This window comes from Narcine bancroftii, chromosome 14 (genome assembly GCF_036971445.1).
Source record: "Narcine bancroftii isolate sNarBan1 chromosome 14, sNarBan1.hap1, whole genome shotgun sequence".
Classification (NCBI taxonomy): domain Eukaryota; kingdom Metazoa; phylum Chordata; class Chondrichthyes; order Torpediniformes; family Narcinidae; genus Narcine; species Narcine bancroftii.
The window spans coordinates 60135746-60163612 of NC_091482.1; the positions used below are offsets into that span (position 1 = coordinate 60135746).

Here is a 27867-nt window from a genome sequence, read left to right on the forward strand (position 1 = left end):
TTGTAAATAACAAACAATTCACGCCAAATTAATGATATGCATTCATATTTGCGATTATGCTATTTTGTGAAATGATCAAATTACCTTGCAAGTTGGCAGTAAAAACAATTGCTGGAGAAACTCAGCAGGTCAAACAATGTCTTTTGTATAGCAAAGATAAAAATACATAATTGACGTTTCAGGTTTGAGTATGGAAAAAATGACAGCAGGCATCCGAATAAAAGGGTAAGCGGGAGGTGAGGTCGCAAAGGCAGGAGGTAATAGATGGAGGAGGGCACAACACAACAAGCAAGGGGAGGAGGGATTGCTAGGTGAATAGAGGGGGAAGGGGCTGGAGCGTGCCCAGACGGAAAAATCAGCAATTTACGAGTGATCTTGGTGGGATAGTACATGAGGCCATGGACATACATGTGAGTATGAAATGATTGCCCACTGGTGCAGACAGAGCAAAACGTTAGTTATGTATTTTATCTTTGCTGTACAAAAGACACTGTTTGACCTGCTGAGTTTCTCCAGCATTTCTTCAGTCATGGTGTCTGCAGACTTTCATGTTTTACTCCAAGTTGGCAGGTTGAAGAAATGAGCTGGAAAGATCTGGCATTTTGATGTTGGATGCTTGGTGCAGGTATGTTCTATCCTAGCCCCTTGGGCAGAGAAGACGGATTGCTTTCCTCTAGCAAACTGAGCGGATTTGGTGCTGGAGGGTAATTCTTTGCAGCAGGATTGAAAGAAACAAGCCCTGAATACCCCTGGGGGTGGATAGTTGAAGTATTAATTTGAAAGATTAGCATTATGGAATTAGAATGATGTCATCAACTGACTTCAGTGGGATCTGGATTTGTAGATTGAGGTCATTTAGCCCATTCAATCCATTTGGCTCAATTGCATTCTAAATTGTAAAAATCATTTTTTTATTAAGTATGTGACCTTAACTCAAAACATACTTGTTTTAAAATTTTTTAAATCTAGACATGCAGCACCGTAATAGGTCCTTTCGGCCCATGAGCCCATGCCGCCCAATTAACTTACAACCCCCGTACATTTTGAAAGGTGGGAGGAAACTGGAGCTCCCGGAGGAAACCCATGTAGATACAGGGAGAACGTACAAACTCCTTACACAGGATTCAAAACTGGGTCGCTGGCGCTGGAACAGCGTTGTCGTCCGTGATTATTTACTATCCTGTCATCAATTAGCTATCAATATTTGTCTTCACATTTCAAGATCTTTTATCCATAGGGATACAAAAAATAATTTCTTTTAGTTTAAGTTTGAAATAGAATCTTTGGTTCTCCAACTGCATTTTGATTTTAAAAAAAAAACAAAGCAGTTGATGATTCACCGCTAGGCTCATTGCAGAGTCCGTTACTGACAAATTAGATTGCAACCAACGATAAAAAGTGGTCCAACTAAACACTGACTTATTTCCATTCCTTTGGTGGGAAAAATTGAGGTGGGCGGGGAGGGGGTGTGGTTAAAGGTAGAATGGCTATTAAAGTTTTCCAAGTGTTATAAGCATCCAAATGAATGGGATGGAACCAATGACTGGCCTGTACTTGTGATTTTTAAAAATTCTGATGTTTAATATTTTTCATAATGCTGTATAATTATCTAAAATAATTTAACAGCACATTTGTTCAAGGAGTTCCAACTCTCTAAGCCTAAATTTCTGTTTAAAAAAAAAGTAAAACCCAACAAGTGTCTATAAACTATGCCATAAGGATTAGTCACACATTTTAGTATGACATTTTTATTAATAATAAACCGATCTGTTTAATGCTGTTATTTGTCAGCTAATCGAATTAGCCCATGGTCAATAAATTGGATGTTCAATTTCTGATGTTTGATCAGTAACAGTAGAGAGAAAAACCTTTTTTAAAAAAGGTATTTTCGCAAATTTTAAATCCCATTTTTCAGGTTCTATTTTTATCATCTGAAGGAAATGTTCAGTCAGGAATCATTTCCATAAAAATTCCAAGTATTTGGGGAGAAAATCTTAATTTTCTCTTTGTGTCGCTGAACAGTGTCACAAAGAACAGTCGTATTCAATAACTGTCCACAGTCGTTCACACATTTGTAGCATTTATTGGGAGTTACTTAAGGCAATGCAGGATTCCATGTCATAAAATGTTGCACATTTGAGGTGTGTGCTATTGGAACGTGCTGGAAGTATTAACAACTAAATTAACATTAATCAACATCCCACTGGGAAGCATAATTTTCATGCCTTAATGAACATAAAAATCACACTGAACAGTTTAATATTTGATTTAATATATAAACTGTGATATTTGTGTTTGAATTTTCATTCGTGGTGCAGCTGGCCTGTTAATCTCATGAAATTATAACTGAAGAACCACTGCAAGTGTTCTTTAAATTGCATCAAGTACAGCATGAGATGTACTTGTTTATTTTTCAATGTTAGTGCAAGTTCAAAATGTTTACACGCTTTTCTAGTAGTGAACTTTGAAGCTTTACTGCCTGCCTAATTTTTGACCAGTCATTTTCCAGGGAACTTTGACCCTTGGTTAAATTTGGTTAGCCATCTGTTTCTGAATCCAAATTCCTTGAATTTGCATTATGCAAAGAATGATCCGATTCTTTGTGGCTTATAATCCCAGCAACTAACTATTTATTTTAAAAATGTAGTATGGTACAATATCCTTCATTCACCACATGTTAATCAAATTGATATCTTTTTTTAAAAATCTTTAAAGTACATCTTATGTCAGTGGAAGGAAGAAGGGGAAATTGGAGCATTCTGAATTTGGGCGAACTTTTTTTTCAATGATTGATACCTATGGCCAGATTCCTGTGCAGCTTGGAAAAGCAAGTCAATTTGGGAGATTCCCACACAGCTTTTATTTGTGAATATAGAAGCATATTATGTACTGTAGGAGTAGCGGAAGGGTGTACCTTGTTTATCATTTGGCAGTAATTGGGGGCCTGTGTTGAATAAACACTATATAATATAACCATATCATTTTCTGAATTGTAGACAGTTTTATTTAGTTATTTAAAGTTCTGTTTACTTACCCTGCTACATTGTGATTTGGCATATTTAATACAACACGAACTCATCTTGCCTTTCACCCTGCCTTACACTGTAAATTTATAACGTCAGACTTCCTTTTGCATTTGTTTGTTGTGTTTCATCCACTGATTAGCATATTTAAAGGTGATTTACCTTTGGAGATCCTCTCCTGGTTAAATATTGTACAAATTTGGAGAAAATAAGTATTGAAGTCAAAGAAAAATGCAGCCACCCCTTTTATGTACTTGAATTACAATCCACTACTTGAATACACAGCAGTGTTGAAATAAAAAACCATTGAAATTTTGGCTTTTAGGTTCTTTTATTGGAGAGGACATGTAAGTAACTAATTGGTAATATAGTTTTATTGAAGGACTTGTTATAAATGATTTAATTGAGGAATTAAATATTAAAATTATCCATTGTTATCAAGTTGAAGAATTAAAAGCTTCAATAGTTTATTTTTGTCTATTCACAGGGGACAGAGTAAACATACCGTTGTAGCAAGCACTTTAGGAAGGAAAATGTTAATTGGCTCTTTTATTGAAGGAGGTTGAAGTACAGAAGTTTTGCTGAGATTGCATGGAGGTTTTATGAGATTTAACAGTACTGCGTGCATTTGGGCCTCAGTCGATGATGGAGTTTGTCCTTTGAATGAAGATTTATCTATCTGGTTATAAATCTTTGAATTCTCTTCTTTATAAATTGGATGTACACCCAGCAAGAATGTTTTAAGATAAACGATAGATTTTCGGAAATTGAAAGATGCGGCGATCAGGCAGCAGGTCAAGATATAGAATTAGTAATCTCATTGAATAGGCCCAAGGAGTCAATTAGCCTTTTCCTGCTTTGGTTTCACTTCTTGTGAAGTGCACCCATAAGTGGGTATGGTGCATAGACTGTTTCTAAATTCTTTGATTTGTCAAGACAATTTTTGCTTTTTACTAAATTGTTAATGGAAATCATTGCTATGACCTATTCAAACGTCTTATTTTTAATCTCCATTTCTCTGCATTATTTTTATCATATTTCTGTCAGGAAGATATTGCTTTAAGCTAAAAATCTGTTCTATATATTAACTGTGTGAGGTCTGTGGTTTTGTGCAAAGAAGCAATTATTGCAACAGATATTTATTAAATGTGCAGGTTGAACATTCATCTGTCTCTGTTGCGACATTTAGTTAGTTCACTCTTTGATATTATTTCTAACCTTTCTCTAGAGTTAGAAATCCGAAGACGCGAGGATGAGTACAGATTTACAAGTAAGTTGACTCCATCTTCTCACCTGTGCCCTTTTTTTGGTACAGGCCGAGTACCCCTTATCCGAAATGCATGGGACCAGAAGTGTTTTGGATTTTGAAATGCACTCATTCACTCAGACTTAAAGATAGATGCATTCACATTACCATACAAATATTTACATATGCACAAAGTAACTGAAGTAGACCTATATTGAAAAATCTACACTCAATAATGCCCTACTTGCGTCTGCTACGTCCTGTTCTCCGATCAGGATTTATGAACTCTATTATGTATTACCTTATGGGACCACGGATGAAAAAAGTTTAGGATTTTGGATAAGGGGTACTTGATCTGTATTTTTCTTTCTTATTGGAAAACGGACTGATTTTTAACTGAATTGTGTATCCAGCCACGCAGATAGTCATTGGTGGTCTAAAAATGGACACAGGTGATAATTTAGAATAGGGAGAATAATAAATATAAAATGCAACCACAAAATTTAGCAGGTCAAATGAATGAAATGCAAGCAAATTTGAAGCTTCTGAAATTTGGGAATTATTGAGAAAGAGAACTCACTATTTTCCACAAGTTCCATCACCCTACTTTATGTACTCCAAAACTGCCTGTTCCTTGTTGTAAGAGGGAATTTCCTATTTGTCAGCTTCCAAGTCTCCTGAAATAGAAATTTAAGAGTTACAATTGTTTTGATTTTATTAGTTTGTGTTGTGAATTTGAAGATTGGGTGGAAAATCTGGCTTGTAGGTACATAAGCATTTAGACAGTGGTGGTGTAAAAATTATTGGGATGATTTCCCCACATTGCTCATTGAGGTAACACCCACCCACAATTTTAATTGCAAGATATTTTTATGTAACTCCAATTTTAGGCAGTAGAATTGATTAAGAGTGTGGTTAGTGGACACCCAGAAGAAGAATTATTTATGCCATAACATTCATAGAACATTTTGTCATTTTAATTTCTTTAAAAAAATTAACTCTCCAGCAGGCTCTATCTATTAGGGCCATTATTTGAATGACAAATTTAAAATATCTTTGTGACTCCACAGATATGCAGCATTGTATGTTTTCCAATGTGTGTATAAACCAAAAAGCATGAAAAACATAATGCTGCATTATCCTGTTATGCCCTTTTCATCCATTAAAATCCCAGCTGTCAGAGTTTTACAGCATGGAAACAGGATTCCTAGATTACTGTAGCCTCTAGGAAATCTAACACCACGTGCAACTTCTCCAGTCTTCACTTCTGTCAGTAACTGCCAGAGTGCAATTTCTAAGTTGCATTCATTTGAAAGTTCTGATAACTTTTAACTGGAGATTTATTTTGCTTTGAAAAGTGGAGATTTTATTACAAAAAAGTTTATTTTCTTCATTTACAATAATTGTTTTGTGGAATAGTTCAATTGATCATTCCAATTCCCATTTTGAGAATGGGGAAGAAACATGTACTTAGTGGTTTCACGATGACAGGTTGCTATCAGAAGCAAACATACTGCATATATATATTTTTTTTAAAACAAATATATTCTTGGTGCCTATCCATTTAAAGTTTTTGGAACTACTTTTAGCTTCTCATCTTTTTTTAGTAAATAATCAACCAAGCATTCAATCAATGAGCATGCTATCTGGAAATATCTGAGATGGTCAATTTAAAGGCTGAACTTCTTGTATGGACCTAGTGATTAACTAATTTACTGGTGAGATTGACAGGGAATATGGCATAAGTTCATTTCTTTTGGAACTTTTTAAAATCTAATCTAGCCTCTTTCCCCCCCGCCCTGCCCCACCACCCCCTTCCTCAGCAGGCATCCAGGGTCTTGAGTTCTGCTTCTGATCCATTATTTTGAGTTTCAGTTCTGCTTTGTTGAGAATAACTTAACAGTTTGTGTTGACAAATCCTGTGTAAAGGGGTGTATTAAGTTGTATCTTTGTATTTTGCAGTTGATCTTTACTAAAAATCCTGGGAATGCTTAACCGGTGGTGTCTGTGGAGAGATATTTCAATAGAGAAAAGATAAGAAAGCAATTGTATTTAAAGTACTGTGGGGAGGGAGGTAGCAAGGAGAAAGGAAATGCCTAATAGCATGGAGACCAAGAGAAAATGATACAAGTTGTGTTGGTGTCAGTTAAAAGAAGATGGCAAAGGCTTGTTAATTATAAGTGATCTGTCTGGAGCTAAAGTAAATTGAAAGAGATGAATAAGAATACAAGAAAGGTTGAATTATTGCACACAAAACATCAGGTTAGAGAGCATCTGTCTTGGTGGAACAAGTTGAGAATATAATATGGAAGTGGAATGGATAGGATCATGAACCCTGTTAACTATGATAGGAGGGGGATACCGGGATCAAGGTTAAAGAGAGACATCTCAGAAGGACTGTTGTGGAAATTGGTCAGATCCTATTTCCTGAAATTGAATTAAAGGAAAAGTCAGAGTCCGTGTTAAAGGAGGATGAGAATGGAAATTAGAATGAGGATAAAATACAGTCGCCAACACTCTCCAGTGTAGGAAGAGGTGAGGGAGGAGGCTTGAATAGCCCATAACTGAGGAATTTTCCATGTATCCCACAGAGAGACCTCAAGCCATGTAATTATTGATAGCTGCACCTTCGATTTAGCAGAAGTAAGTTAATGGAGCTAAACAACATGACTGGAGATGCTGGAAATGTCTGCCCATGCCCTACAGTTTGAGGCACACACAAATTGTATTCTGGCTTGGCAGTCTTCAACCAAATGGCATCAATGTTGTCCTCCCATTTTTTGATAGCCTGTCTCCTTCCCCTCTTCCCACACACTTTCTCTCTGGCCCAGTTGCTCCTCTTTTTCCTCTCCCACCCTCCCTATCGACCTGCCACCTGCTCCTTCCTTCCTCCAGTCCCCGCCCCTTCTTTCTCAGCCCTTTGCCCCTTCACTGTCAACTCTTATCTGCTTTCTTCCCCCTCCCACCTGTATTCATCTATCACCTACCAGCCAGTTCTCTTCCTTCATCCCACCTTTTCAGGTTTTTTGCTTGAAACGTCAACAGTCTATATTGCTTTTCATGGATGCTGCCTGACCCACTGAGTTCCTCCACACTCTGTGTGTGGAGTAAGGGTCTGCCTGGTGAAGATTGATCGATGTTAATTAATATCTACATATGCCTTGCTGCTTTATAAAAGAATGCAGAGGGTTATAAATATTCAGAGAGTGAGGGGCCCTGACTTGTGTTGCCAGGCAACCCCAGATGTGGCAGTAAATTTCCATCGGCCTGGAGTTTCCCCAGATCAGATAACATGCAAAAACAATGCCTGAGAAAAGGGGAACTGGTTTATGGTTGATGTAATTTGCAGATGAATATTGTGCAGCTAAATGTTGATTAGGGTAATGTTTGTCACATGGGAAAAGACTGTGTTTTGATTGGTCAAGTCAGATTGCGGCAAGGATATACAACTGATATAATTGTATGTTCGGGGATCTCTTTAATCCCCTACCGGGACAATGGACCCCCATTGGTCGAAAAACGACCATCTTCGTGAGTTAATGGAAAAATTGTTCAATGTGAGAATGAGTTTAAACCAAGTGAAGGATCGTTTGGGCCTCTGTTCATAAATCTATAATAATTATGTCTTTAAACCTCAGTGATCTGTATCAATTAGAAACAGTCTCTTCAACTGGGCCAGTAGGTTTAAAATATTTTGCTTGAGATGGATATGATGGAAGAGTTCAGTTCTTAGTTTCAGTAGAGATAGGATTTCAAGAATTAACCCACAAATATCAGATAGCAAATGTGCAGAAAAAATACTTTCCAGTGGTGGCATAAGCTGTTTTCAATTTGATTAAAAATATTGTTGAGCTACATTCTTGTGCTCTGCAGTGCTGTTAATAAGGAGTTTTAGGCCCTATATCTGCCATTGATGAAGGAATGGCATTGTTCCAAAGTAATTTTGGTAAATGACAGAAGAGAGTTAAAATTCTCATGTGGATAAAGTCAAGGCATCTTGCAACAATGCATTTTGCTGCCTTAGAAGAGGGAATATATTTAGGGAGATGGGTGGGATGCAAATTTAAAAATCTACACAGGACGGCATTGTTGGCGTAACGGTTGGTGCATCGCCTTTACAGCGCCAGTGATCGAGACCGGTGTTCAAATCCTGTGCTGTCTGTAAGGAGTTTGTATGTTCTCCCCATGTCTGCATGGGCTTTCCCCGGGGGCTCCAGTTTCCTCCCACCGTTCAAAGCGTACTGGAGGGGGGTAGGTTCATTGGGCGGCAGTGACTCGTGGGCCTAAATAGCCTGTTACCCTGCTGTGTGTCTATTTTTTTTTAATTTAAAGATTTGAGCTGAACCTGCACTCATCCAGACAATTAAACTGTATTCCATTACATGTCTCACTTAAGACTACAGTATCCCCATTGAAGATATTCTTTACTGCAGTATAGATGGGCAGAATAATATTAAGATGTTAACTTAAAGTAAGGCATTGTTTGTGAGTGTTTTTGTTACCAATGTTAATTAAGATTGCTTTATATTGCTAAAAGGACTGAGGTCAGTTATTGTGTATTGTCAGAGTAATTAGGGGTGTGGATATGACAAGTGGTCACCTGTCAAATTTGCTCATTAAAACTTGCTCATGTAATCATTCCAAAAACAATTTCAACAAGTTATGTTGCACATATGGGGATGAAGGAAAAGGCTCCATGTCAATTCTGAGGGAAAAGATAGTACATTTTAATTAGCGATAAAGAATGACCTTAGTACAGTAAAAACCCCTGTTATCCAGAATTCAATCAAAATAAATAGGTAAGAACACAGAAATTTTAATTTGGCACACCTCGTTGTTTGTTTCCCAACACGCAAGTTCAAGCAACCAGAAACGTCACTTATTGGCATCTACTAATCCCTATAGGTGCTGTATACCAGGGGTTTTACTGAATTTGCATCAGACCAGAACATTGAAAATACGTACTGATAAAGCAGAAAGAAAACGTAACCATATAACCATTTAAGGAGCGAAAACAGGCCATGTTGTCCTTTCAAGTCCGCACCGGTTTATTTTGTTTTCTTTAAAAAAAGAATATGTGAAAGGAAGAATAAAGTTCATTTGAACATTGAGTGTTACAGATATATCTCTGAGGGAGAATATTTTTGTATATATGTTGTAAACACCAGTCTATTTTTCATTCATTTGTGCATATTTCCAAGAAGAAACTAAGAAATATTAGACAACTTGCTCAGGGGAAATACAATTTCCTTTGTAGATTTGGAGGTTCTGCCAATATCCTTCAGACTTGCTTCATGTGAGAGTTGTAATTACAACTCTTGCATATGGTAACTGCAGTATTTTGCTTTTTGATCATGTGACTAAAAAATTTGTGTACAGACATTAAAATCTCAGTTCTAGCAATCTTTGTTTTGATTTCAGTTTCCATATTTTATTTTTTCATAACTGGAGATCATAAGGTGAAAGTTTTATTCTTGATGAATAAAATTCTCTAGTTACTGCAACTTTTTCCAAAATAAACTTTATTCACAATAAAGCTGTATAATTTGCCACGTAGCGCTGTTGCCACCAATCTAGTTCCTTATAGTTACTTCCTCTGACAGGCTTCTCCTCCGGTCTCAACCCCCAATGCCTGGTAGCAGAAGGGCCCTAGACTGTAGTTATTCCCCACAAAGCACCCATGTTGGCTGCACCAAGCCTCATTGCATCCCTCAGCATGTACTCCTGCACCACTCCTGCAAAGTGCAATGGGCAGCATTCCCTCACTGACATCTCACTGTACTGGAAGACCCAACAAGTTTCGTGTAGACCAAAGGATGTCTTTTGCAGAGTTGTTGACCTTCCAGCAGCTCTAGGTTTCTGTCTTTGCATGTGTTCCAGGGAACAGCCCATAAATCGCAGTCTTCTGTTACACTGCTCTGAGGATACGTTTTATCTTTGACGTCTTTATTGTGTTTATATTATTGATCCTGACTTTAACATTGACCAATCTTTCCTTTTCAATCATTTGTTCCTTAATCTTTTCCCACCACATCCACCACTAGCACTCCCATTGAATTTAACTTTTCCTTTTGACATCTTTGAATAAAATAATGATGCTTTGAAAAATGCAATGTATTTACAGGTTTTACAATATTAAAATTCATGAGAATTGGTTAGTATTACAATTTTTCAAATCATTGCCTTGTGATTTATTTTACAATCTGTCCTATTTCATGCAGCTTTACTGTATGTCGAGGTATTCGAACCTTTGTTGGTCATTAAGCAATTAATGCAAATAATTTTTTTTAATGTTTGATGCATTAGCCCCTTTTCCACTGGCATCCCAGTTAATTGGTTGTGCAGTGTCCTGGGAAAGGAAGCTCTTTGCGCCGTTTCCACTGGGCCACTAATTGCTTTTGCACTAAACACAACTCATCCCTGGGGATCGGAGTGTTCCACCTTCAACTGGAAATGGGTGACTTTCTGATGACCCTCTTCCACTGGTTTTATCAGCACGCCGGCATCGGCAAACGTTGGGGATATGAGTAGGGGTAGAGACGGTTAATCCCTGGCGTGAAATGGCGGCATTCGGACAGCATTCCTTTTCCACTGAACTCTGCCCCAGTAAATTCCCAGTTAATTCCTGGGACAAGATGCCAGAGGAAAAGGGGCTATTGGCTGTAGCAACAAATAGAAAATGCCACTCATAAGTATGTTGCTAGCTCCAGCTCAGGAGAATTTTAAATATTTGCACACTATTGAGATTTGGTTACTGACTCTATTGGAAGGCTTGTTTTTTTTTCCTCCCTATAGAGCTACTCCAAATTGCAGGTATCAGTCCACATGGTAATGCCCTGGGAGCTTCCATGCAGCAGCAGGCAAGTCAATCACTTCCCCAAGAGAAACGAGGCGACGAGGTGCTTGATTCAGCTCACGATGATATTAAGTTGGAGAAGAGCAACATTCTTTTGCTTGGTCCTACTGGTTCAGGTCAGTTTTAAAAGAAAATGTATCTTTATGAAGCTGCTGTGAGCCTTATTATGCCTGTACTCTGCAATCATCCTGTTTTAAATCAGCATGTACAGTAAAACTCGCGGTACTCGGCACCTATGGGGATTGATAGATGCTGGATCAGTGAATTTGCCAGTTGTTTGAGATTGCTGCTCGGGCCACCAATTTTAAACTTTTGTCATTTTTACCTATTTATTTTCTGCTATATTTTGTGCCAGTTCCTTGAGACTGCCGGTTGCTCGAAATTAAAATAAATTTTTAACTTGAGGCATTCAGCATTGTAAAAGGCCATTTCAGCCCACAAGTCCATGCTGCCCAATTTACACCCCATTAATCTGCACCCCTGGTACGTTTTGAACAGTGGGAGGAAACCGGAGCCCCCGGAGAAAACCCCCTCAGAAACGGGGAGAATATACAAACTCCTTACAGACAGTGCGGGATTTGAACCGCTGTCTGGTCCCGAACGGTCCCATCCTAATTCTGGATGAGGTGGATTTTACTGCAATGTGAACACGGTATTGTTTTTAATCTTAAAAATGAAGTGTGTTGCTATGAAGCTGGTGGATGTGTAAGGTATTAAGAATTTTTTTTTCTTTTTTTAGGCAAGACCTTATTGGCCCAGACCCTTGCCCGATGTTTAGAGGTTCCCTTTGCCATTTGTGACTGTACTACCCTGACTCAAGCAGGATACGTGGGTGAAGATATTGAATCAGTGGTTGCTAAGCTCTTGCAGGACGCCAATTATAATTTGGACAAAGCACAGCAAGGTGAGAGTCACAGGACATTACATTTTCTCACAAGCTCAGAAGAGCTATATAAGTTATTGAATTTATGGGCTTTGCAATTTTGTATTCAGGTATTGGAACTGTTTGGCCAAAGTAATGAGTTGTATTCCCACAATCATTATGAATTAAATATATATGTCACGATTCATGTTTATTACCCTCATGCTTTCCATAGATTATGAAAAGATTTTTTTAGTCATTAATTGACTAAACTCCATGGCCTGGATCTGACATTCATCATGAAGTGCTAAGCATTCCTGCACTCTCACAAGAAGCTGTGCACAAGTGCTTTTTGTGGTGTGGATTTACCCTCCCTTGATGTTCTTGCATATTAATTCTACTGGACTTCAAGCAGCTATTGATGTTGATGTCATTGAACTGGATATGGATTGATTAGATGAGTTTTCAAGATACAGGGGTATCTTGAAAACCTCTTAAAAACATTCATGAATAAATGTTTTTTTTAGATATTTATCTGAGGGAGTTAAATTACGAATTACTTTTCAGGCGAGGGATTGCTTGAGTTGCTTTTAATGGTGCTTTAAGCAATATTATGTACTACTACCTTTTTAAAAATAAAAATGTATTCATGAGCGGAGTAATATTTTTAACTTGTAGTCTGTGAATGAATGTAATTGTTAAATACCAAGATACAGTAAAAAGGTTTGTTCTTGCATGGTATCCAGGCAAGTTAACTCACATTCAAGTATAGTAGATTCTGCAACACCGTAGCCTGCATTTTTGTTTAATTATTCCATTAAGTTAGAGTCCAAGGCCTCTAAAACAAAATGCAGTTAAAACAGTGTAAAGGCATCACTTTTTACCATTGAATGGTCCATTTAAGAGACGGATAACATCGGGAAATAAATTCTTGAATAGAAAGGTTCAAGCTTGTTCTCCCTGTAGGGAGAAGAGAGTATGAAGGGGTTGGGATGAATAAATACTCCCAGGTCCCTCTGCACAACCGCATGCTGCAATCTTTCACCATTTAAATAATAATGCTTTTTTTTCCTTACAATGTGGGTGACCTTACATTTACCAACATTGTGCTCCATCTGCCCCACTCATTTAACGTATCTATATCTCTGCGCAGACTCTCTACATCCTCTGCATAATTTGACTTTCCCCTCAATCTGGTGTTATCAGCAAACTTCGATAAGTGACTCCCTCTTCCAAATTCTTAATGTTGTGGGCATAGCACTGGCCCCTGTGGCACTCTGCTCACCACCGATTGCCAGCCAGAGGAACATCCATTAATCCCAACTCTCTGCCTTCTCTTGGTTAACCAATCCTCTAGCCATGCTGATATGTTGCTCCTAAATCCATACAGCAAGCACCTTATTGAATGTCTTCTGGAAATCAAGGTATACCACATCTATCCAATGTTATATCCTCAAAGAACCCAAGTAAATGTGTCAATTATAACCTGCCCTTCCTGAATTCATATTGCTTCTGCCTGCTGGAACAATTTCTATCTTGCTTTTTTTGTTCCTTAATAATAGCTACAGTATTTTCTTGGCTACGGACATTGAGCTACAGTTACTTTTTGCCTACTTTTTTTGGTGACGTTTGCTGTCTTCCAATCTGCTGGGACTAGACTAGTGAATTTTGATGAATTATCACCAATCTTCTATTATAACTATCTAACTAATGAAAAACACACAAAATTACAGACTGGAAATCCAATCTACAAACATGCGGCAAATACTGGCCAGGTCAGATGGGCACATTGACCTAAAGCACTGACTCTGTATTTGTTTCCACAGATACTGCCTAATCTTCTAAGTGTTTGTTATTTTTTTTTCCCAATTTGTGCAGTTTTTAACTTTTAAGTTAAATTACAGTTGTCTGCTTACTAAAAGTGAAAATTAAATATTGTAATGCACAATTCAGTGATATCCTCCTGGTGTCTTGTCATTTATCCCACAATTAAATGCAATTTGCTTAATATCTTAATAAAAATCAATTTATTTGCAGGAATAGTATTCTTGGACGAAGTAGATAAGATTGGTAGTGTTCCAGGGATCCATCAGTTACGTGATGTGGGTGGTGAAGGTGTTCAACAGGTCAGTGATGAATGTCAATTAAATAAATGGATTAATGAAAAAACAATGATTTTGGCTGAGCAGTTATCTCTACTTCTGAATTCTTCCAGAAGAGGAAACCTATTTTCTCCAAGCAAGACTTTCCAGGATCTTGTATATATCATTCCAATCTCCTCCCACTCTTCTAAATTCCAATGAATGCTAGTCTACCTGTTCAACCTAAACATTCAGGTTCTTTGCTTTTGGTTCTAGCATCTGCAGTCTCTTGTTTCTCCAGTGTATACTATTGCAGATGTAATCTCACAATGTACTATATTCCATTTCCTTGCAATTGTTTTATCATTCCACTAGCTTTCCTAACTAGTTGCAGGAGCTATGTTGTACCCTTCTGATGATCATGGACTCCGACTCCAAGATCCCTTTTTAGATTTGTATTTAAAAAGGAAGTTGGAAAAACATGTTGATGAATAAATTTGCCAGCTAGACTAATTTATTCAGTTGGTCTTTATATATTGGAGTTACATTGTAGGCCTTTTCAGTAAGTTTTATTGGGTTAAGTCTGTGAAACAGATCATGGGAGTACAATTCTTTCAATCAAGTATCTGGAATAGACAAGCAGTTCATGCATTACTTGTGCAATCAGGATTAGTGGTTTTTCTACTGGTTCTGCCTACCTTTTTAGTAGTGTGTTCATTTGAAATGTTGACAGTATTGTAGACCCAAGTCTAAATATGTCTGATTACTGGCACATCTGTGACCGTCATAGAGAGAAAAAAACATATTCCAACCGGGACCAATGCCTGAAGAGGGCGCACAAAATCAGTGAACCGGTGCGGACTCGAAAGGCCAACATGGCCTGTTTCCGCTCCGTAAATGGTTATATGGTTATATGTAAGTGAGAAATTAGCAAATATGTGAATGTTTTCAAGTTCAATTTCATTATCATCTGACTGTTCGTATACAACCTGAAGAAACAATATTCTGCACATAATGGTAAACAGAATATTCTGGTACTGTTCATATTGACTCCACTTGGCAGCAATTGGAGAAAAGCTTCTTGATTTCAGTTCACAGATGGGCAGACTGGTTAGAAGTAGAATGAAGGTCATTTGTATCTGGAGTGAGTGGCCAGAGGAAGCTATAGAAATGGTTACAATTGCAACATTCAAAAGACATTAGGGCAGAAGGAGCTGAGAAGGATATGGACCAAATCCAGATCAACAGGACTAGTCCAGAATGCTGTCTTGGGTAAAGTCCAGAACGCTTTCTTCAGATGTCTCTGATTCTTCAATTATGGCATAGAGTTGTAAATGACCAGATATTGGGATTTATGGACAAATCATAATCAAGGACTTGTTTCATTGGAACGAAATTGGCATTTGGTGCATAATAAATTGAGGAAAGTTGGATGTCAATACTGTGGATGTACAGTAACAAGTAATGTCAATGGTATACATTAATTACGGGTAAAAGTGGTGCATTTTCACGGTAAAGTAGAAAGCACATTAGGGTTAGGATGAGGTAAGGCATAAACAGCTTATTTTGAGAAACCTAAAATAAGATAGAATAAAATTTTAGATGAATGTAATGTTTTTTGGATGGAAGCAAAAAGGCTGAAAAAGTCTTCATGTTCTTAAAAAAAAACACCAAATGAAATGGGAAGGGCCACCATAAGCTTGGAAGTAATGCAAAAAATGATACTGTGAATATTCAATCTTTTTCAAAATATAAACTTGGCCATTTCAAGCCTGCTGTTTTAAAAGTTCTGTGAAATAATATGACGAGCTAATTAGATGAGGGTGAACAATTAATGATAAGCTATCAGGTTCCTCAAGGTAGATGATATTTGGCAAAAGGCATTGTGTTTGAGTTTTTGTGGTGAAAGATGGATGACAGAATAATTGGTGGGGTTTTTTAATCTAAGGTCTTTGATAAAATTAATATATTAGGCCAAGGGGAAAAAGCAATGGCAACATAAATGCAGAATTTATAAAACGATTGAAATTGTTGTGTTGAATGGCTATTTCTTAATGATTCCCAGGGCTGATTACAAGGACATTTACCATTTTTCAAAGGACTTGCGGTATAGATCCCAAATGCAAAATTCTTAGACAACAAATGGCAGCCGAGCTATCAATGATGAAGATGGCCATAGATTTCAGAAGAATGGGTAAACACTGGAAAGAGTAAACTTGTAGAGCAGAAAAGTGTGTTCAAGCTATTGGTAGAATAAGGTGAGGTGTGTTAAGGGTTCAAATATAATGAGAATGTAAGAAGAAAAAAATTGAGAGTATTTGCATACCTGCATTTGAAGTTGTCAGGTCAAGCTAACAAAATAAATAAAATTAGTATTCTAGGTTTTGTAAATTAGAGGCCTAAAGTACAAAATCTGAAAACTGTAGACCGAAATGAAACTCTAATTGTTCCACCTCCATTTTGTATGTGTAAATCTAACAACACAAGTTCTCTCATACATTTTTAAAACCCATTTCAAAATTATAATAAAATGTTTCATGGTATTCATTCTTTTTTCTTTGGCTTGGCTTCGCGGACGAAGATTTATGGAGGGGTATTCATTAATGACTAGATAAATGAATGTTCCATTAGTTTAATTATGTGTAATTATGATGGGATGATTCTTCAATTGAAAGAATTGTAACAAGTATAAGGCTATATGATACGGGTTTTCTATAGAGTATGGATGCATCTAACTTGGTGAAGTGGACTTGTGGACAGTTCTTGGGTTACTTGTATCCATTTTTAAAAGAGCCATGAAGTGTTTGCAAGAGCATGGAATAGCTTCAGCCAAGTTACATTGAGGACAGCAGGTTGTGCTTGTGTTTTTTTAAATTTAACAATTTCAGCCCACGAACTTCCGCTGCCTAATTACACCCAATTGACCTACAACACCCCCAGTACGTTTTGAACAAAGGGAGGAAACCGGAGCACCCGGAGAAATCCACGCAGAGACGTGGAAAACTTAAACTTACAAGGTCCTTACAGACAGCAGGGGACTCAAACCCTGGTCCCGATGGCTGGTGATATAACAGAGTTGTACTAACCACTACACTAACTGTGCCATCCATTAATAATCAGGGCAAGAATGTTTTATTCTCCTTGGAATAAATCAACTAAGAAGAGTTTTAAGATTTTTTTTTAAGTTTAAAATCTATTTCAGATAGACAATAACGTGAAACTATTCCCAGTGGTTGAAAATTAACAACCAGGGGGTATTACTTTGAAGAGTGATTAGAAGTGTTGCATGTAATGCCAGGTAAGTTGGTGAATGCACATTCATCAGTAAATATCAAATATTGAAGGAAAAAAGAGGATAAGGGAAATAAAGAAATTTCAGGGATATAGCCAAATATTGGTGATAGGTCACTCTTTGAAAGAGCCAATGGAGATTCAAAGGCTGAAGCTCTTCCTTCTGCTTTTTTTAGAAAGGTTGCTGGATGTTGTTTGACTATATAATGACACCTTCCCTTAAGTTAGTGGCACCATAGAAATGCAGCAATCAGAAGTATTCCTGAAATTTCTGATTCAAATAGTTGTGTGTACTTTTTTTTTTAAAAAAATGATTAATTTCCTTTTATCGTTAACTTAGGGGCTTCTGAAACTACTTGAGGGGACAATTGTAAACGTTCCAGAAAAAAATTCCAGAAAATTGCGGGGAGAAACAGTTCAGGTGGATACGACTAATATTTTATTTGTGGCATCTGGTGCTTTTAATGGTCTGGATAGAATTATCAGCAGGAGAAAGAATGAAAAGGTAAATGTTTCTCATAAGTGTTCTTTGTGCACTTTAGTTTTAACAAAAATAGAGTTAATTCTGACAATATAATATTGACTACAAAAACTCAATTCTATGTTCTGTTGATTGTAGTCCCATAGAAATCAAACTATGTTTCACCCCTGACTGTTTTTCCTGTACATAATCTGCTTGTTTTTAATTTCTTCCATGTGGCCTTCTCTATGAATCAGATTTCATATATATTGTCAGAGTACATACATGGCATCACATCCAACTCTGAGACTCTTTTACCTGAGGGTGAGGTAGAATTACCACTTATTGACAATGCAAAAAAACTGTACTCAATGTACACACGTAAACAAATAAAGTATAAACAAACTGCAATGTAGAGAGGGAAAAATATCAATAAAGGGCAAAAGGAAAAGTCCTTAAATGAGCCCCTGATTGAGGAATCTGATGGTGGAGGGGTAGCAGCTGTTCCTGAATCTGGTGGTGCAGGTCTTGTGGAATTGATACCTCTTTACTGATGATATCAGTGAGAACAGAGCATGTGCTGGGTGGAGTGGATCCTTGATGATTGCTGCTGCTCTCCGATGAAAGCGTTCCCTGCAGACGTTCTCGATGAAGGGGAGGGTTTTACCTGTGATATCCTGGGCTGTGTCCACTACCTTTCGTAAGGCTTTATGCTTAGGGGTATTGGCGTCCTCATACCAGACCGTGACGCAGCCATTATGGACCATTAACTTCAGGAACTGGCCTGTTTATAACTTTATCGCTGCTGAACCCGATCTTAACCTTGCATTATAACCTCCATGTGTATTTGTTAATTACTGATGATGGACAATGACAAAGGTCAGAAATAATTTTAATAAAATTAAAGTCACTATTTTGGGTGCAAATAGAAAAGCCATTTGTTAACATATTCACTATTTTAAGTTTATTTGTGTGAACCATTGTGTGGAGGCTTTTGAAATGTTTCACGAGAGATTTACCAGGATGTTGCCTGGATTAAAAGGTATGAGCTGCAGGGAGAGTTAGAACCGACTGAAGTTGTTTTTCTCTGGAGGCTGAGGGGTGTGACCTGATGGAAATGTATAAAATTATCAGAGGCTTTGATGAGGTAGAAGGTCAGAATCATTCACCCTGGGCAAAAATTTCACCTACTGGCAAACATGCAAGGTGAAGGGGGTTGGGGTGGGGGGTAAGTTTAAAGGATCTGTACATGGATAGTTCCCCCCCCCCCACCACTGCAAGTGGAAGCTGCCAGTGGAAATGGTGGAGGCAGATACAATAAAAAGGCACAAGAATATACATATAAGAAATAACACATGAATGTGTTATCTGCAAGTGGGAGAGTATTAGTTTAACTTGGGCATAATGTTCAGCTCAAACTAGTGCACTGAAGGCCCTTTTCCTGTTCTGTACAGTAATACATATTCTGCTCCTTCGTGTGATTGACAGAATTATAAGACTTGTTTTTGGATTTGCTCTTTTAGAAATTGCATACATTGAACAGTTTTTGTGTTTGTATCCTTCCTCTTCCTCCTCTCTGACTATTTGCAGTACCTAGGATTTGGCACTCCCTCAAATCTTGGCAAGGGGAGAAGGGCAGCAGCAGCTGCAGATTTGGCAAACACGAGTGGTGACAACAATACAGTCCAGGAACTGGAAGAAAAAGACAGATTACTTTGCCATGTTGAAGCCCGGGACCTGATCGAATTCGGAATGATACCAGAGTTTGTAGGACGTCTACCTGTCATAGTTCCTCTACATAGTTTAAATGAGGACACGTTGGTGCGGATTTTAACAGAACCTCGAAATGCTGTCATCCCACAATATCAGGCTTTATTTAGTATGGATAAGGTCTGAACTACCAATCTTCTCATTCTTAGTGGCTTTTCTTTGTAACTAACAAAGAGATTTGTTTTGAGGCAATGAATAAATATTAGTAATTTTTCATGTACATTCTGTATATGGTTGCATAGGAGATAAAATGTAGGAAATTATATAGCTTCCTTCCAAAACCAGTTCATAAAGGTGCACAAAAATAATCTTTCAATTTTAGTGATGGTTGATCAATTTTAGTAATGCTTTGATCCATTTTAGTAATGCTTTGGGCCTTTAGTGAACATGTATTATACAGAGTGATACCAAAGATATTCAGGATAGAGAGAAAAAGATTTGTAAGACTTGAAACGAATATCAATCTCTCTTCAAAAATTTGAAGTTTTCTCAGGCTGTCTCATTTAAAATTCTATGTGCACAATTTGAATCTAACCATTTTTCTCAGAAGCAGTAATTTGTAAAGTGAATATTTGTCACTGTTACTGATATTTCAACTTTTATTCATCTGTTTAGTGTGATCTTAATGTATCTGAGGATGCCTTAAGAGCTATAGCCCGCCTCGCTCTGGAAAGGAAGACTGGTGCCCGAGGTCTTAGGTCAATCATGGTAAGTTTCTACAAGTAGTTCCCAGTTTACAGCTCCTGATGCTTGTGCTTGGTTACTATTGCATTTTTAACAACTTAATTTATGAGGGATCAAGAGGAAGGGTTAACAAAACGTCACCTTTTAAATGGTTGACTTGGATCAGAGCACAGGTTTTCGACGAGGGGACCTCTGGTGAATCATATGATATTTGAAAAAAGAAATGGGCTGCTATTACCACTCTTTTACATCAAAAGCAGCCCACATTCCAGTGAACTAAGTTATTATTAAGATGCGTGAGTAGGTTTTTATTGTGGGGGGGGGGGGGGGGGGTGCTGTTTAAAACCTACTGAATTAGAATATCTGCTCAAGTCCCAATAATAAACGTTTTGTCATCGGATCAGGTATGTTTCGTCATCAGATTATTGTCAAGTAATAATAAAACAGAAATGTAATATTACACAAAGCTGCCTTTAGCCTGCCATACGGCAGGGAAAGATTCACCATTAGTATTGCCCAGCACTCCTTGCATTCAGAGAAAGAGAAGCGGTCACCGAGTGTCCGTGGATTCACTTCCAGTGCTTTAGCAGCTGCACAAGTTCAAACCATCGGCGACCTGAGCCCAGGTCCAAACCTCCGATACGATGAGGAAGCCTTCCGCACTTCTGAAGCTCTCCTTATCCTTTTCAATCCCAGTTCTAATTACCTGCTTTCACGAACCAGTCTTCAGCAGCCAACAACATGGTGTGAGTCCTTTGACCTCAAGTCACCAGCACCCCACTGCCAGTGTGTGTGCTTCAGGCATAGAGTCCCTTCCTGGTCACCATCCTTGGAGTTGTCTCCTCCATCTCACTGGGGGAGGGGTAGTTGTTCTCTCTGCTGCTGGTGGCCTGTACCAGTCTGCTGCTGCCCAGAGTCTGCAACCCCTAGTGACTGCTGCTGAACACAGGCGCTGCCATCTTGGGCCCAGATTTGGACCAATAACTGCTTTCCGTGGCACGTATAATACTATGCAGCAGCAAGTTCTCGCGCAGACACAATGAAGATTTATGCTCCCGCAAGTTTTCTCAACCTCCTAAATCTGTCTGTGTCACTCTATTCTCTTTTCATTCTTATCCAGCTTGCCTTTTAAGGTATATATACTCTTCACTGCAACCATTCTGTATGGTCGTCAATTCAATAGTCTCATCACTTTTGTTATCGTCTTGATTTATGCCCTTTCCCCAAAATGCTCTCCAGATTTAGTCTGTCCAAATCTTTCAACATTTCAAAATCCTCCATTAGATCACCCATCTTGCTAACAATTCATTATTATACTTAATGTTTCAATACGTTTTGTGCTCTTTTGTAGGGATTCCATTAGCATTTCCATCACCAGTTTATAATTCCTGCAACAAGTTTCATCTTGCTTGTTAAATCCAAGCATAGTCTAAGCAATCCATCAATCTCCTACGACTACATCCTTTCCTCGTGAATTACAGGGCAATAATGCTCTGCTTTATCTTCCCTGTATTCTTTTAAAATGTGTGGATGCAGATTGAGCTTTATGTTTATGTATCTCCAGTTTCCATTTTTAATTTGCTTAATTCCTTCTCACATCAATCAGTGAAATATTCACTAATTCTGTTGAATATTCCTGGTAAATACCAAATGAGAATAATGATTCAATATTTCTGCCATCTTCAACTATTACTTCTATCCCATCACAATATTTTAGTTTTGTTTTGTGTTCCTCTTTACTTTCTATATTGCTTTATTGGCTTTTTTTCTTTTCATATCTCCTCTTAGCATGGGATTTTTCTACCATTTGTGTGCTCAATGAATGTTTCCTTACCTTCAACTGTTCCCTGTTACTGTATATGTGTGAAAAAGAAAAAGTGTGTAGCATGGCTAATGTGATTTATGGTGTGAAAAATAAAAAATTTAAAAAGAAAAGAGAAAAAAAAACAGTCTGAAGAGGGAAATGACAGAGGAAATGCTAATAAAATGTTTATTTTTTAAAAAAAACTGTTCCCTGTTTATTCATCCATCAAGTATTACGACTGTTAAGTTTGTTCTTTCCTCTTCATGTTTCCCACACTGTTTTGAACACTTTAAAATGTTTTACATTGCTAATATTTGCTGTCAACTGGTATTAAATGTTAAAACAAAACAGGAGGTCAAAAGCATCAAATCTGACGGCCAGCTCATCGGGGTCCCACTTTTAAATGCATGGGTGTGAAGTAAAGAATGAACTCGACTGCATGGACTGGATGTTCCTTCATTTAAAAAACCGCCAGCAAGAGATAAGCACAGTCCAGCCCAACTAGAGAGATTGTGTGATTTGCAAAGAAGGAACATTAAAGCACCCTGCCTCCAAGTTAAATACTGCTGACTAACAAGCATTTCTTAGTGCAGAAAATCTCTAATATGTTTTGTGGCTGAGGTAAAACTGAAACTCCTTTTTTCTTTAATGTATTTTCAGGAAAAGTTGCTTCTAGAGCCAATGTTTGAAGTGCCAAATTCTGACATTGTAGCTGTAGAAGTGGATAAAGACATAGTCAATGGAAAGAAACCGCCTGGATATATACGGTAAATTTACAGTGAACATTTATGTCAGGGGAAAGTGACAGCAGAAAAAATTAGAATCTTTGACATGGGGCTGTAAAGATTGCACTTTGTTCTGCGCTTTTGTACCCTGAAGTAAGAGTGTATCAATTGTGAGATTAGTAGGAGTTTCTGCTTGCACTGTTGGCCTTTATAGATCATCCACAGAACTAGAATGGATGACAGAGAAAATGATCTGGTGGTGATAGGATCAAAAATAGCAGCAGCGCTGGAGCCGTTGTAACGGAAATGCTGCTGCTGGTACAAACCCACGAAGAGCAAGGAGTAGAGACACAGCGCTCCTGCAGGGTCCAACCACCCAGTCAACTGCCGTCAATTCCGCACAGGCTTTAAACAGCCCGTTAAAGGAGCCGACGATAGTTTTATTTAAAATCCAGCAACCGTGGGGTTTGCGCCCAAGATGCCGGTGCCTCTGATCGGCAGCAGCCACGAGGGGTTGCAGACTCCAGGGGAGTGGAGGATTCATGCAGGGCACCAGAAAACAGGGAGACAACCCCCTCCCTCGTCTGAGAAGCAGAGGAGGTGACCCACAGGACAGTGACGACAGCAGCGGACCAGTGAGGGGCTCTGAGGCTGAAAGACCCACACATGCAGCGGGCCGCAGGCGACTTGAGGTGAGGAACCCACGGAGGCTGTGGGCTACTGGAGACTGCTGTCGGGGGAATCGCATCGGGCTGGGGACTGCTGGACACTGGCTTGAAACTGGTTGAAGGGGTACCAGGTAGCAGAAATGCTACGGGATGCGAGGGGGAGCCAGAGGCACTGAGGGGTTCCTGATTGTGTCGGAGGTTCGGATCTGGAGCTCGGGTTGTCAATGGTTTGGACTGGACTCTGTGTGACTGCGAGGGCTGGAGGTGAATCCATGGACACACTGTGATTCTGAGGGGACTCTTTCTCTGACTGTAAGGCACTTCAGGCAATTTCTGCCAATGGCAAATTTGACTGCCTTACAGCTGGCAAAAGCAATTTCATATAATATGACATTGTCAATGTTTTATTATAATGACAATAAATTGTATCTTGAATAATAATAATGCAAAATTCTTGTTAAACTATATTATGCCCTGTGATCTTTACTCACCTAATCAGTTCTGGGGAAAAAAACTAGAATGATCTTATTTTCACCTTTCTATAATTTAATTAGTAATATATGCAACTCAAATTGTAATTCAAAACTTTGGGATGGCATTACATTCATCTTTGTAGTTCTTTTGAGGGTCTCTTCCCCCCTACTAGTCAAAATATTCTTCAAATTAATTCAATAAATATACTTCGCAATGTGAAAATATATTTTGTTTCTTTTTCTTTTCCCCTGAAGCACAAAGGTAAGACTTCCCAATTTCATTTTGAAACACTGATGCAGTAATTTTTCCTTAATTTTTTTACAATTACAACCAGATTTTTTTTTTGGAGAAGTCAAGAGAAGGGAATGTTCCCTTTCTTCTTCAGAAGTAAATTAAAATTTATGGGTTTGGAGGGGGGTGGGAAGAGGGGAGGGAGGGAAAGGGGGGGAAAAAAGGGAGAAAATGCCACTGTATAAATTTAATGAGAAAATTTTGTACATATTTTGGTTGATATGGTTCACAGTGTGAAAAATAAAAAAATTATTTTAAAAAAAGTAAATTAAAATAATGCAAGTTTTGGTTTCCAAGTAATAGTCAAGCAAAGGGCAAATTTGTCCTTCATACCATTGGATATCAGTCCCAATTACTGTCGTAAGTTGGGGACTACCTGTATACAAAAGTGCTGGAGAAATTCAGCAGGGCTCAGGCCCGAAACATTGGTTACGTTTCTTTGCTACTTAAGTAACGCTATCTCCAGTACTTTTGTGTATTGAACTACAATCGCGGCATCTGCAGACTTTCTTGTTAAACTCTGTTATTTGATACTATTTTGTTTTATTATTAAATACTCCAATAATATATAACAAGTACTTTCAGCTTTAAAACCATGCAGCAGTGTTTGCTGCCTTGTCTCCTCCCTCTGCAACTCATTGTGTACATGAATATCCAAATTTTAGTAGATATTTTCTTTCATTTAGGGCCACGCCTAAGGAGCATGTTGAAGAGGAGTTTGATTCTGGAGTGGAGGATGATCGATGGCATCGTCAAGTAGATGCAGCTAACAATTAAACATTATAATATGCAACAATAAGTGCAAAGATGAGCCTCTTACAACATTGAAACTACAGTAGTTTTAATTAATTTTAAGGTATTAACCTGATGCTGTCACAGGAGAGTTTCTGCTTGAAGATGATAGTTTTTTTTGGTAGGGGTCTCCATTCCCCTTGGCATGATACCAACAGACCTGAAAACTGATCATGTAATTGTAAAATAACAAAACTTTGTACAGAGGACATTACATCTTTGAATTGTACTGTAAACACATTTTGAAATGTTCAATATATGTTACAATCTTTAACAACTTCCCCTACAGTACACAAAAAAAAAACTATGTTCAGGAAACCAGCTGTGCAACCCTCATCCAGTGAGAGGAACTTGTTGAAAATCCTGTTATTTTCTCTAATTCATCTGGACATTTGTGCTAGAGGTGCCGCAGTCATATAACAAACATCTGCTTTCTTTTTAACATGTAGAATTTTCTATATGCATTCAAACTGTAGAAATCAGATTGAGGCAGAAGGGACTAGCAAAAGTTAATTATAATGAAAATAAACAGGTTTTATTAACATATTGCGGGGATTTTCATTTCAATTCTTGATTCATAATGAATGGTTTGGTCGTGATTTTGGCTCAGTTTCACTTGTGTTAAATATACATAACATTGTTTTGGAGATCTTTGATATTAAGCGCAGAAAGCATGTACTATATTTTTCTGAGGGACAGGATTGATTTTAATCCTTTAGAAATTCACTTCATTGCAACAGTAAAGGATTTGAAGATGAATTACTGTAAATCTCCAGTTGGATAAATAAAGTGTACAAATTAAGCACTTACCAGATTGCAATATTTGTGACCTTGACACTTTGAGCTATTAATGAACAGGCACACTTAGAGCGATTTAAACAGACTGAAATAAGAAGCAGGGAATTTGATGTTAACTATATTTTAATGATACAGTTGCTTGTATCATCCAGAATTATAACTACACACAATATTGCATCACGAAAAAATCTTAGATTTTTTTACATTGAGAGAATTTGGGTACAAAATATTTAAATTTGTGCCTCGGTGATCCAAATTGGGCTCCAGAAAATTTTTTTAATCCTTCATTCCATGAGTTATAAAAAATATTTTCAGCTGTCCTTGTATACCTGGCCAAATAATATTTTTCATGTGTGGGTTTCTATGGACTAGAAGTTGCTTGATGATGAAGTATATCATAGTTGGTCAGTCCTGATGTCTGATATGCATTATATAGATACTATGGGGCTCTGGAGACAAATCCAGTGGCTTTACTGCACGATGGCTAAGATTAAACAAGTAACTTAGAGTCAAGCCAGTGTTTTTCTTAAATAAAAACAAATGCAGAATAAAATCCTGCAGGTCAGTTGGTCTTTATTTTTTTTTTAAATTGGGGATAACATAATGTCTGTTCTTCTTTAGGAAGTCATAAATCTCCAGAGACTCCACCTGAGGATAGAAACCATCAGTTACCTTCCCAGTGTTATTCATTGAATGGTACAGAATAGAATGTTAACTAGCTATGCTCAGTAAAAACACAACGCTGCAAAAACTCAGCTGGTCAAACGGGGTACTTTCTATAGCAAAGATAAAGCTACATAACCAATAGTTTGGGCTTCAAGCCCAAAACATTATGTATCCTTGCTCTAGAAAGTACCAGCTGAGTTTCTCCAGCATTGTGTTTTTACTTCCAGCACAGTGTCAACAGACTTTCATATTTTACTACTACCTATGCTCATCCCATTGAACATTTTAGACCACCAACCTGGTCATTATTAGAAATAATAAGCTAATTACAAAGATTTAATCTTTGCCCAATTCATTTAAAAATATTTCAAATCAGTTGAGAGTTCAATCCATTCTGCTATTCATAAGTTGCCTGGCTCTCATCTTTAAAGAACCAGAATCTCCTGGATGGTAAGACCATTTTCTTCCTTTGTTTAGTTTGTTGATAAATAGGCGGAAGCTCAGGTCGATAGATAGATGTGTATTTTCTATGATTCTGTTATCACTCAAGAAAATAACATTTGATTGAAAATGCAGTATCAACAAAGGTGTTAGGAGAATTATGATGAGATGGTCTCCAAAGCCACATCACTTGAGAAAAATGAGCCAAGTATTTTTATTCTGAAATGGATTCTGAACTGTTGTTTTCCATGTAATTAAATATATGCCATGTAATTAAAAGTTTAAAAGTGGATTAATTTATTGATATGAAACTTGATGGTATTTGCATTTCTTTGGAGAAGGTTGTGAATTTCTGTGATTGGATTATATAAATTGGGTCATGTTTCTTTTATATTATTTGTAGCTAGTTTTTTTTTAAAAAAGCAGTATTATCAGTTTGAATAGTTGAATGGTGAGGTGCAAAATTATCACTTGTACAAATGCAAAGATTCCTTCAAGTAGGATTTTGTAATTGTTAATGTTAGGAACCACTTCAAAGTGCAAGTTATTGAAAAGACTGTACTCCACAAGTGTAGGAATTCTCAGTTTGTAGGCATGGCTTTAAGACTCAAATTGTAACACTGAGAAAGTTTCACAGTAAGAAGGGATGCTGATAGTCCTCAAGCAAAAGTCTTGAGCCTTTAGGGCTTGTGCAAAGAGCCAAAGAGGGTCTTGGCCAATAACACACTGCATTTTCCGCATGTTACTAAATAAACTGGCCACCGCTCAGTGTTTCATTTAGCTTCGCGACAGCTTCTGCTGAACATGTTGCTTCATTTCAAACCCTATTGGATGATATAAATGATCAGCAAAGAAAGTATAGCAATGAAAATAACCCAATAACAAAAACTCAAATTTGCTACTAAAGATGCACAGGAAGATGATGCCTCTCACCT

At 37.7% G+C, this 27867-nt stretch overlaps 1 protein-coding gene across 4 annotated transcripts in view; it reads left to right on the forward strand.

The window, feature by feature from the left end:
* Nucleotides 1–27243, forward strand: part of clpxa (caseinolytic mitochondrial matrix peptidase chaperone subunit Xa) — a 47561-nt gene extending 20318 nt beyond the window's left edge. For 3 of the 4 annotated variants that reach the window (XM_069910625.1, XM_069910626.1, XM_069910628.1), the window contains 9 exons: nt 4252–4293; nt 11065–11241; nt 11865–12029; nt 14025–14113; nt 17700–17864; nt 19410–19709; nt 20205–20297; nt 22738–22844; nt 24922–27243. In XM_069910625.1, coding sequence (XP_069766726.1) covers nt 4252–4293; nt 11065–11241; nt 11865–12029; nt 14025–14113; nt 17700–17864; nt 19410–19709; nt 20205–20297; nt 22738–22844; nt 24922–25012 — 1229 coding nt within the window. In that variant the 3' untranslated portion in view covers nt 25013–27243. The remainder of the gene's footprint in view (nt 1–4251; nt 4294–11064; nt 11242–11864; nt 12030–14024; nt 14114–17699; nt 17865–19409; nt 19710–20204; nt 20298–22737; nt 22845–24921) is intronic. The other variant, XM_069910627.1, reaches the window with a different exon arrangement.
* Nucleotides 27244–27867: the final 624 nt, after the last annotated feature.